The following is a 12,367-nucleotide window of genomic DNA, read 5'->3' on the forward strand; positions in this document are numbered from 1 at the left end:
TCCATCCCCAGCAAAGCTATATACAAGGCTAACACAGGGACTGAAATCTTTCTTTATGTATCTTTTTGTTCAGCATCATTCTTCCAAGTCCTGACCTAATTTTCTCTTTGGCCAGCAAAATCAGAATATACTGCATGACAACAAAGTTGGCAATAGCAACAAATTAGAAGTTTCTTGATTGTCAACTTCCCCCCTCCCCTACAAAATGGGGCTGTTTTCCTTAATCAGCTCATTTTCTTATAGAAAGCAAGCATAATTTGAAAAGCCAGAAAAAATGAAAAAAAAAAGCCACATAAATACATTCCTTTAAACCAACTAAGCAGTTTTAAATTTTAGTTTCCAAAGCTTCATTTGGTTCCTTCTCATGTTAACCTATTAACTCTAGCTGTGCTGCTATAACTTTAGCTGAAAGCCCCTTATATCCCGCAAGTCGGGGAAAAATAATTTTTTCATCTATCTAGATGAAAGAAAGTACTATCTCTGTTTGTAATAAATCACTTCTCAAGAGAGAATGGTTTTAGATTAAATTTCAATTTCATTTGGAAACTATTAATCCCATTATATGGTAAAAGAAGTCATTGTATTACGAGGCTCTTCTGGTATCCCATTTCATGTTTTCTGAAACCTTTGGTGGTACGTACCTACATCCTACTTTATCAGTCTCTTGGTTGACAGAGGTGAAATTTGCAACTGAGACTCTATTCAGTATTCTATGTCAGAATGTCTTGGTAAGGGCAAGTTATGGTTAGAGAGATGCACCCTGCACTTTGGGGCATGGGACCTGGAGCGACCCAAAGGTGACTAACCTCAGCAGCTCAATCAGGAAACTGACATCTGCAGTTCTCAGCTGATGGACGCCCAACAGAAATACACAAGTGAATTCTCACTCTGCACTGCTGGTGGCCTTTCTATTCATGTTTCTATGGAAACATGCAGTGTGGGGAGATTGAGGTCTGGAAATTCTGGCCCTGGGTCTGCTATATTAGGCAAAAAAGACATCCTAACTGTGACAGAAAGCTCAGGTGCTGAACTAGTACTGGGCTGAGGGGCCATTTTTTTTTTCCTGTACAAGAGAATGGAGATTTATTACTCTGTTATTAGTCAAACCGATGCAGGGAATGGACCTGCTCACATGATCTCCTTTAAAACACATCCCTGAAAGTCAAAATCCATTTCTTTCTCTGTAGCTTGTTGATAGCTTGGCAAGTTTCCAGTTTGCCATTTTAAACGCAGGGGAGGAACAGACTGCTTATGCCTTGCAGGACTGAAGGTAACACTTCTTCCTTCAGTTTACTCCAACAGAAAAGTTCATCTTGGGTTTATATTAGCGAATTGCTATAAACACAGACACATAAATGCATAAAAGGATTCTGACTTAAGCATATAATTCTTCCATTGTTTCTTTTATTCCTTCTACTTTCAATTCATGGTTCTAAACCATTTCATTATTTTGAAATTTTTGTCTTTGAATTCCCTCCCTCCTACTGGTGTTTGCTGATTAAATGTCTAGCTAATAGCATAGATATGTGTATTTCTTTCTGCATGTACACAGAGATAGAGAATGAGTTGGGTCCTGAATCTTTATACTCCCTTTGCCAATAAAGTTTGAGAGATTTCCTTATATTGCCTGGCTGAAAAAGCTTCAGGCGAAACATGATTCTATAACCACACCTTGTGTACAATTCATCTTGGATCTCCATTCACATTGCCTGGAAAAAATGTCGTTTGTCTTCTAATTTCCCTGTAGGAAGGAAATATGTATTTATTAAGCACCTACTATATGCCAGGCATATGCTAAACACTTTACAAATATCTCATTTGATTCTCACAACACTGAAGCAAGTGCTATTATTACCCTCATTTTACAGTTGAAGAAACTGAGGCTGACAGAGATTAAGCAATTTGCCCAGAGTCACACAGGTAGCAAGTATCTGAGGCTGTATTTGAACTCATGTCTTTCTGACTTCAGGTCCGGCACTCTATCCACACATCACTTAATAGTCTCCATAGTTATAATCCTGGTAAACATTCTCATGGGCTGCAAGATAGCAGAGTGGGTAGTGTGCTAGGCAGAGTCAAGATGGTACACTTTTGTGACTTAAAATCTGGCCTCCGACACTAGCTGTGCTACCTTGGGTAAGTCACTTAACCTTATTTGCTTACGTTCCCCATCTGTAAAATGAGGTGGAGAAGGAAATGACAAACCACTCCAGCATCTTTGCCAAGAAAATCTCAAATGGAGTGATAAGAGTCAGAAACAACTGAATAATAAGACATCCTCAATGCACAGTGGCATGGCAGCCAGGCAGGGCTCCTGAGGGTAGAAATGGGAGGGTTAAATTGGGACTGAAATAAAGGAGAGGTGCCAGTGAGTCTTGGAATGACTCAAATTTCTAAACGATGAAGGCATTTCCACATCAAAAGGACAAGATTGAGAAAGGTCAGGATTGGTCAAGGGTTCAACCTAACAATCTATGCAGAACTAATTAAGTGGATCAAGGGTGTCCAGACCGACATGAAGCTGAATGGCAAATCCAGAGCTGCTCCATCAAGGCATATATTTTGGACAGACGTTTCAGATGAAGACAGATTGACTTGAGTAGGAGAGCATTCTAGATTGGATTTGGGAAATCGCATCTTGTTTAATAAACCAAAGCTGATCTCAAATAAAAAGTCATCTTTTAACACCATTCCTTTCCGGTGATGCCATGACTACAAATTATGGGCCAACACAATTGCCGAAGAATTATTGCCAGTGACCCAAATGGCAGCTAAAGATAGACATAGTAGGCATGTATTACCAATGACTTACATAAGAAATGCCTTAAAAAATATTGTACAGGACATACATAATTGAAAAGGTTGCAGACTGGCTATGTAGTGTGAACAGGGAATAATACAGAGGAGGGGGGAGGAGAAGAGAAAAAGCATTTATTAAGCACCTACTAGTACCAGACACAATGGTAGCCCCTTTACAAATCTCTAATTTGCTTCTCATGACAGCCCTTGAAGCTAGATGCCCCATTTTGCAGAAGTTGAGGAAATGGAGGCAGACAGGTTGAGTGATTTCCATAGCTAATAGATGTCTGAGGCCGTATTTGAATTCAGTCTTCCTGAACGTCAGGCCTAGCTTTTCATCTTCTCTGTCACCCATCTGCTGGATATGGCTGGTTTGAGTTCTGTGCTGGTGGAATATTACCAGATGTGTGATGTATTGAGTAGATCTTCAGTGGAGGGAATACCACTTAGATGAGATCAGAGATTCAATGAAGATAGAACTATGTAAACAAACAACTATTTAACTGTATAACAAGCATAAAAGAGATCTGGGAGAAATGAGGAGACATGGTCTTGTTCTAGGTAAGCTCATTAGAAGAGGTGAATTTTAAAGGAGAATATGTTTGTTTGTTTGTTTCTTAAGGAGGACCTTCCAGGTTACCTGCTTAATGGTTGAAGAAAGTGAGAGATGTATAGGAAATCATAAAATCATAGATTTAAGGCTGGAAGGTACCTGTAGAGGCCACCTAGTCCAACTTCTTTCAAAATGAAGAAAATGGGCCCCAAGAAGTTAAACAATTTTCCCAAAACCACAGTGACAAATGCAGGCAGGATTTGAACCCAAATTCTCTGACTTCAAAGTCAATACACTTTCCTAATGTGTCAAACATGCTTGCTAGACTGTACTTATGTACACAAATCAGGGTGTGGTGGAGGGGAGTTTTTTAGGTAATGGAAATCCCAATGGTTAAGTTCTTATAAATTAGTCTCACATGTAAATATTTGCCTATAATCTGATTTGTCCCTCCAGCAACCCCTAAGATAGGCTATAAAGGTTCTATTATTTTCATTTTATATGAGGAAACTGAGGCACACAGAAATTAAATTTTTCCCAAAGTCACAGCACTATAGCATGATTTCCAAATTTCCACTACACAATGCTACCCTCCTTTGGCTATTTTCAGTTTATTTTAGTATATAAAAAAGGATATAACAAGTCAGTCATTCAAGTATTATTCAAGCATATAACAAAAAAGTATTAAAAAACCCTTTTATATAGGAACATATTATGGACTGACAAAGAAAATGTAACCATCACTGTACCTTTTAATTGTAAGAAAAATTCACCTAAGAAAGAAGTCTCAGTGACAAAGATTTGGGCTTTTTTTTTTTATTATTTTCATGGTTAAAATACAATGTACACATTCTACTTTACAAATATGCTATTATAACTACAATGGAAGTTACTGTAACAAACAATCCACATTTCCCTTTTGTGTGGGTCAGAAATATACAAACAATTGGCTTTATCAAGTGGCATGATGGTATTTTCCAATCCAGTAAGACACTGTGGAAAATAGTTGAAAAATGCCTGGAAGAAAAGATAAACTTTTTTTTTTCTTAATCCCTCATTTGAACTCCTGGGATTCACTCCCAGTTGTCTGAACATGGCTAGAAACAAATGATTAATGACAGAGAGAATATGTTTTCGGCACCGACGCTTTCAGAGCACGACATTCACAGAATATTTTATTTTGGTATTCAGAGCATTTGCTCATTTCTTGTGCATCATTAAACTAGGCATATCAAAAGCAAAACAAGGTTGACATTAAATAATAAGACTGAGGGACACTTCGTAACAAAAGCTATTATAATCCTCTATGCTTTTTGTCTGAGTAAGGCAAGTGAGGTAGTTTATTTTGTATGTACATCGTAATGACAATGAGTGGTTCCAGTATGCTTCAAAGGTCATTGATCCTAGAACCATTACGCCAAACAAAGTGTGGTGGCGTGCAAAATAGCCTTCATTTTTTTATTTTTATATTTTTTGCAGAATGAGAAAGGAAAAACACTTAAGGCAGCTACGTAGTCTCTGGGTCAAGTTCTCTTAAAATTCTTTCCCTTCCTCTAACATTTCATTGAGCGGTTATCTACCATTCCCATAGAGCCTAGACAATAGGGGTGTTAGGGACTACTGGGGAATGGAGATTGTAAATTCAGACAAAATTACAGAAACATCACGTTTCCCCCATAGCTAATATAATCTTCTGTTTCCAGGTAAGCTGCTTTGCAGCTTGGTTGTCAAAGTAAGGCAAAGGTTAAATGTTGACAAGACAGTGCTCCTAAAACATAGGTGACAGGCTCTCTATTTAGAGTCAAAAGTAAGGAGCTTCGATCCAGCTGCTGTCCCAGAATTGAACTGTGAAAAAAGGCTCACTTATGTTTTTAAAGATAGATTTAGTCACCAAGAATCCAATGAGTAAATTATATCTTTCAGAGGATTGATTTAAAAATAGAAAGATAAGGAGATGGGGGCACTGGACCTGCAATTTCATTGGAACGAAGAATTCCTAGGTGATGAAAGTACTACTTGCAAATCAACATCTTCTCTGAAATTTATGTAGTTTCAGCAGCCAACACTAGCACCAAGATCACTCATGACTAGCACTAATGACTTACCCAAGTCACATAATCGCTCCTAGAGGCAGGTGGTTCTTGAACCCAGGTCTGATGGTCCAAATTGGATTGTAACCCTCTCCCCACTCTCATATACACTACAAAAATCGTCTCTTGACAGGAGGTTAAGAGCCTTTTAAGTAAACATTCAAGCCAGATGCAATAACGCTAATGAGGCTATTTAAAAGAAAGACTTTCCCTCTCTCCCTCAGATGCTAGACTTTGGTATTTTCCTTGAACAAAGTGAATGAAATAATTGATTCATATAGGTCTGATGAGCACAAAAGTAGATGAGTACAGAAACATTTTCCCCCCTCACATCTCCTACATTTAACAGTAGGCAGATGATAAATTAGGATAGAAAAATGTATGACAACCTTAGGATGCTTTCTAGTTCTGTTGTTTAACATGTCTGGAATTTGATACGGGGGCATTTTACTCCAAAATAACATCCCTTTTTGTGAAAATTTTAAAAAGTTAACTATTTTTCTGTAGATAAAAGAACTATTTACATAGGGAAAACAAAACATTTATTTTTGTAAGACACAGGTGCATTTTAAAGTTTTATGACAAATGTTGGAAGATATTATGGATGCATTAGAACCTGAGACTTAAAAGGAGAAACTAAGTTAAAAAATGTAAAACTTTTACCAGCGTTCCAGGCAATGCTGCTTTGTTGCAACAGAAAGAGGCATTTAGGTCTAGGATCTAGTACACATAGCTCCAAAATAATCCCTCAAATCCATTATCTATTGATCCCAAGTCAAACGTTGGAAGATGACACCGTTCTGTTTATGGGAGAAGGGACAATGTAAAACCAGAATGCATTGCAGATACCTTGTCACAACTGTGAAACTATAGCCACCCTTAATTGATCCTAGAAGGGGTTCTATCTTTCTTATCTAAAGAGAAGACAATACTAGAGGATTCCTTAACACAAGGCATTTGCTCTCTTTCCCGAAACAAGGATGATTGGTGAAGAGTTAACTGATATGCCAGATTGCAGATTTTGAAAATATATGATACGCAACTAACTTACCCAGCACATAGATTTGTTTAACAATTGTGCTTAACCACCACTGTGATTGATGGTGAAAGGTAAAAAATAGCCTCAATATCATATAAGAACCAGAGGCAACTGTGATTTTCCAGACCTGGATAAAAGCAATACTGTCTCTTCAAAACTGTGGCTACAGAATTAAGTATGGTCATACAATATAGATAAGGAAATGTTGGGGAGAAGAGAGAAACTTAGTGACTGGCACATGGAAAGACATTCATCAAATAATATAATAATGACTAGGCGACAGAAAAGAGAAATGAAAGGACAGGCACATCTTTAGTCTGACAACACTTCTCTCAGAAACTATGTCCATAATGTAAGATGAAAAGCTTAAAAAAAATTCAATTTGTTCAGACACACAGAAGTACACATTGGTATCAGAATGATGAGAATGACAATACAGTACAACATAGAGAAACAGTACAAGTTGCTTTAAACAGTAGTTCTTTCTCCTCAAAATAACCAAATAATGAGGAGTGAGTCGGAAGCATAAATATTGTATATTTTGACTTTCAGCATAAGTTTTGTTTGGATAGAAGAATTGCATTTATGCGGCACAACTACCCTGGGCATTTCCATCATTCTTTTTATGAAAAACAGCCCTGTGTTGTTATTATACATATATAAAGGTGAAGGAGAATCTTCCTTTGGAATACTAGCAAAATTGCCCCACCAGACCCTCCCCACCCCCCACCGTCTCTCATATTTGGTAGTGTTTGCTACATTTGGTAGGCTGTAAGATTGAGTAAGAAGGCATCCAAGTAGGGGACACAGTTGAATTATCAAGTCAAAATCCTGGAGAGGATGAAACTTCCCATTGTCCAGATTGTCCTCTCTTTGAAAGTACCATCATCCTTCTTTTGTAGGTCAAGTAAGTGGCATAAGAAGACTCCTGCTTCGATGGTTACAATTGGTGTTTGTCTTACGGTTCACAGGTTGGCAACCAATGAACACATCAATATCCTCTGGCTTGGAGAAACATTTCAAGACTAAGAGGGCTGGGAAGGACAGAGAGAGTCAAAAGCAGCCACTTGGTTTTCCACCATATTCTGAACTTTCTTGGCCTAGAAAATACAAGTGGAGTCCCTTCCCTCAGAAGTATGGTATTTTCTGAAGTTTCAACTTGTCTTTGGTTTTATCACCCACTCTGCATGAGGATTTGCATGATACACATCCAACATGTAGGCATCAGGATCCAAACAGTGCTCTCCTATGAGAAAAAGAAAGGGAGAAGCATTTACTCTCATGATACTGGTTAAGATAATGGCCAGTTGAGTCCAGCAGGGCTCTTAAGCTGTCTCATTAATTTGGAGGTAAGTGGATCAATTCTTAGGGTTTCTTTGCAAAAGTCATCTTTTCTGGTAGAATATCACTGAGGATATTTTAGTTGGATTGAGGATTGTACAAACACATTGTCTACAACAGAATTATTTTCTAGCTTGCCCACATCAGGTAAGCCTTCCCACTCAGCCTTGAGAAGAGCAGGAGTGCTTATCCCTCTAAACTACAGATCCCAGTTGGCCACTCTGTCCTCAAAGTCTTATTACACAAGGCAAGAATTTTTTTTAACATACAATTTCATTTCTTATCTGAGAATACACCTTGAAGACAGAGGTCTAAGACCATAAAAGAGTCCCATTAAGTAAATTTCAAGTTATGTTGCTTTGATTTCTTTGGCTTTCTGAGAAATGTATACAGAAGGTTGAATAATATTTACAATTATAATCATCATAATAGTAAAATGGATGTTGGCTATTATAATCTGTTATTAGTAGTAATGATAATACATCCTTATCAATCAATCAATAAGTATTTATTAAAAGCACTTCCTATGACTATGCTAAGGTGCTGGAGATGAAAGACAGAAAAATGAATGTCTCTGATCTCCAGGAACTTAAAATACATTTTTAAAATTTTTGGCATTTTGTGCATTGTTCAATAATTACATTTAGCACTTAAATTTATGCCAGATCTATAATTAGCAAGTAGCTTTTAAACTTGAATTTTATCTGCCATGTTATATTTCTGAATTTGTTATGATTTCCTGTTTTCCTTACTTTGTTCTGAAAACTACCAGAAAGAATACACAAAGAAAATTCCTCAAGTAGATCTATCATCTAAATGCTACACAAAAATTATTCATCAAAAATGGTACTGGGAAAGCAATTCACCCTGTAGCTGAAAGGAAATAATTTTTATGTTTCCAGAAAGCCTTTATCATTGACATCAAGAAGAGTCAGGATGTCCATTTGAGCTAACATGAACTTCCCTTCTATTCATTTAATGGGAAAGGATGTCTTTTGAGCTAGCTACCTTCAGGTCACTGGTTTTCACTCAACCCCATCAAATACCTCTTTTGCTAAGGACAAATGGAGAGTATACTATTCTCTCCATCCATGCTTAAAAACTTTAGCTCATTCTTAAATGGCTGCTCCCCTGCAGCCAGAAGAAAGGACAGACTGGCAGGAAGACACGAATCAGTTAAATATCAGTCTTCAAATCTGACTGACAGCTGCCAGAACGATGCACCCTTCTATGTAGATGAGAGCATTACTGTTAAAACTTCAAAAGCTCTTGGACTTAGCCTTCAACTATTTCATAATAAGAAATGAAGCAAATGTCATTAAAGTACAGGCTTTCTATTAGCTGCAGAACACACTTAATTTCCTTTGAGACTATTAAAGTATGTAGAAAATAGTCACTTAATGAAATAATTACCTTGATGTGGCTATGGTCAGAAGGTCAATGGAAAGATGAATTATCCCAGGGTTAGTTACTCTGAAGTGAGTTACTATTTAGTCAAATTTTTCTTTATCTTGCCTACATAAATAAGTAAAATTCGTGACAGTCCCCTCCAACTTCTCCATTTTGCTACTGTCCCCAATCCTCAAAACCACATCTATCTGTTTGCTTGAGGGGTGGAAGTGGCATTATTTTTCCAGATATCAGTTGTGAGCCACAAAAACCAATTTTCTTCTTAACTAAAAGAGCTTTTGTCAAACTCAGAAACCCACGATGGGTTACTCAAGAAAGCTTCTAGAAGATACTTTTATCTAGCAATAGCACGGTATAGTAAAAAAGGATATTGAATTAAGGGAAGGAGAGCTTGGTTCTAATCCTCCATGTGTGACCTGAGGCAAGTCACTCTGGCCTTTCTTTTTATAATAAGAAAGACGCTAGACTAGAATCAGGGCTTCTTAAAGTTTTTCCACTCTCCACTCCTCCAGTACTTCTTAAACTGTAGGTTATGACCCACCTCTAAGGTTCCTGTCAGCTCCACTGTTATAACCTTATGTAAAATATGGTCATACTATTTACAAATGCTTTGACATTTCTCTAAATACACGAGTGCATTAGATGCAAAATACTTTTGCTAAATTCCTTCTCTCTACTTGAAATGTTCTTTCTATTTCTAAAGCTGCTAAATTCCTACCCATCTTCTAAAGGCCAAGTTCTTCCAGAAACATCCCCAGTTTGTAACAACCTTCCCCTTAAGATGTCATGTAGCATTTTGCTACAACACACAGTATTACTTGATAAGTTCGTTAGAGAGTTATGATGCAATCTTTGTTGGTATCTTATGCCCTTACTAGTTCCTTGAGGTTTGGTATTTAACATTTTATTTCTCTTTGGAGCTCTCTGGTACTAACACGGTGCTCTACATAGAGGAAGTACTTGCAAAATGTTCTTTCTGTTGCATTGTACTGTACTGGGTTGGATTATATTGTACTGTACTATATTATATAGTATGGTATTTTATTATTATTGAGTTGTGTTGTACTGTAGACAGTAGTACTGAACTGTGCTGTATTGTATAATATTGCATTATGTTGTGTTGTAGAATATTGAGTTTTGTGTACTGAATATTGTACTGTGTTATATTGCATAATACTGAGTTGTGTTGTGTTGCATATTGTATTGCATTGCATTGTGTTGTATTAAGGAGTTTAATTTCTATTCTGAAACTTTTGGCACTAGGTTATTCTGTAATAAGGTAAATATTGAGATAAATAAACACCATGTTCCTCAATTAGTAAGAAGGAATTACCAATATGTGAATATTCCATTATACACTCAATAAATGCCAAATAATGACACTGAAATATTAGAACATGTATTTAAACAGCACTCCAGAAAACACATGCAATTATTTGGGTATGAGCTAAAAATATCAGCAACTTGTATAAGCTGTTTTCACTTGGAAAGTAGTTCATGTTAATATACTTTTACAATAAATAAAACAGTATTTACAATAAGTATTTACAAATAATAAAACAAGTATTTCTTCTCAATGAATCAGAAAATTTAGGATGGAAATTTGAAAATGCTTACCTATATTGCCTCCAATTTCATATAAGCTTTGGTTCTGAGTCTTAAGGTTACCTGGTGAATCATGGCTAAAGGGAAGAAAACATTTTGATTTTTAGTTCTTATGGTCTAAGTATGAAAATATTTCTCTAGACACCCAGAATAACCAGCCTCTTCAAATTCCAAGGGCAGCTATGTGGCATAGTGGAGAGAATGCTGGGCCTGAAGTCAGGAAATGTTGTCTTTCCTGATTTCAAATCTGGTCTCAGAAACTTACTAGTTGCGTGACCCTAGGCAAGTCACTTAACATTGTTTGCCTCAATTTCTTCATCTGTAAAATAAATTGGAGAAATAAATGGCAAACCACTCCATTATCTTTGCCGAGAAAACCCCAAATGGGGTCATGGAAGAGCTGGACACAACTGAAAAAATGACTCAACAGCAAGAACAAATTCTATACCTGCTGAGCTATGTCCCTCTTGTCCTTCCAAATCTAGCTGATGGTTTACTTCAGAAAACATTCTTAAAAATGTCACTGACCCAACATAATCAGTCCAACTCCTCCACTGCCCTCTGCATCCCCATCTACACCCACTGCTGCACACAGAACATCTACTGGCTTTTTTTTCTGGTTTCTCTAAACTAGACTGTGAGCTACATCTACAGCAGAATTGTGCCTGCTTTGGGTTCTTTTAACTCACCATACTTTGGTACCTAGTAAAGAGGAAAATCCCCTGTCCCTAAAGTCATTCTTTTCTGGGGAGAACTTTATTTTAAAAAATGATCTAACTCCTCAAATTAGGAAAGGAGTGGACAAACAAGGTTGTGGGAAACATTTCATGTTCAGAAGGTGAGACCCTGAAAGAGTGATGCCTTTGGTGTAGTGAAGGGAGTGATGGAGTTAATTTGGAGTCAAAAAGATATATGGGTTTGGGATCTTTACTCTGCCATTTACTACCTGTGTGACTTTAGGCAAGTTACTTCACTATTCTCAGCCTCAATTTCCTTATCTGTTAAATATTCTATATGACTCTTGTAGGCTCTAAGCTATGATTCTATGATCAAATTATAGCCCTGGGATAGGGGCTATATCCCAAGGATGACATCCATCTCATGAGATGATAGGATGAACTTTCAGCTCAGATGCCACAGGAAAGAAGCAAAGGAAAGTCTTTTTTTGGTAATGGGAAAAAAAAATGGTCACCTTTGGATCTTAACCTCTAAATTCTCCCCTTTCTGATGGTGGGAAGTAGATTCTTTTTTTCTTACTTGGATTATATAAGATAGATAGATGGATAGAAAGACAGATGGAAAGATAGATGATAGATGGATAGATGAATGGATAGATAGAAGACAAACCGGACAGAAAGACAAATAGGAAGACAGAAAGATAGATGGATAGTTAGATAGACAGACCAACATAGAAAGATGGATAGAAAGATAGAATGGAGAAAAAGAGATGGTTGAAAGACAATTTATTAAGCACTTACAATGTACAAACATTGAGAACCCAATGACAAACAAGCATGAAAGTTATTGTAG

The 12,367-nt window shown here is 37.0% G+C and overlaps 1 protein-coding gene across 1 annotated transcript in view; it reads right to left on the reverse strand.

Annotated features, from left to right (window-relative positions):
* Positions 1-4,152: 4,152 nt before the first annotated feature.
* ARHGAP28 (Rho GTPase activating protein 28) overlaps positions 4,153-12,367 on the reverse strand; it is a 65,171-nt gene continuing 56,956 nt past the window's right edge. The window contains exons 13-14 of the mRNA XM_069099666.1: positions 10,850-10,914; positions 4,153-7,727 (exon numbers count right to left, since the gene is read on the reverse strand). Of these exons, the coding sequence (XP_068955767.1) occupies positions 7,636-7,727; positions 10,850-10,914 (157 nt within the window). The 3' untranslated portion in view covers positions 4,153-7,635. The remainder of the gene's footprint in view (positions 7,728-10,849; positions 10,915-12,367) is intronic.

The sequence above is a fragment of the Petaurus breviceps genome, unplaced genomic scaffold (assembly GCF_028583685.1).
Source record: "Petaurus breviceps papuanus isolate PSGF00001 unplaced genomic scaffold, PetGlider_PUasm1.0 38, whole genome shotgun sequence".
Classification (NCBI taxonomy): domain Eukaryota; kingdom Metazoa; phylum Chordata; class Mammalia; order Diprotodontia; family Petauridae; genus Petaurus; species Petaurus breviceps.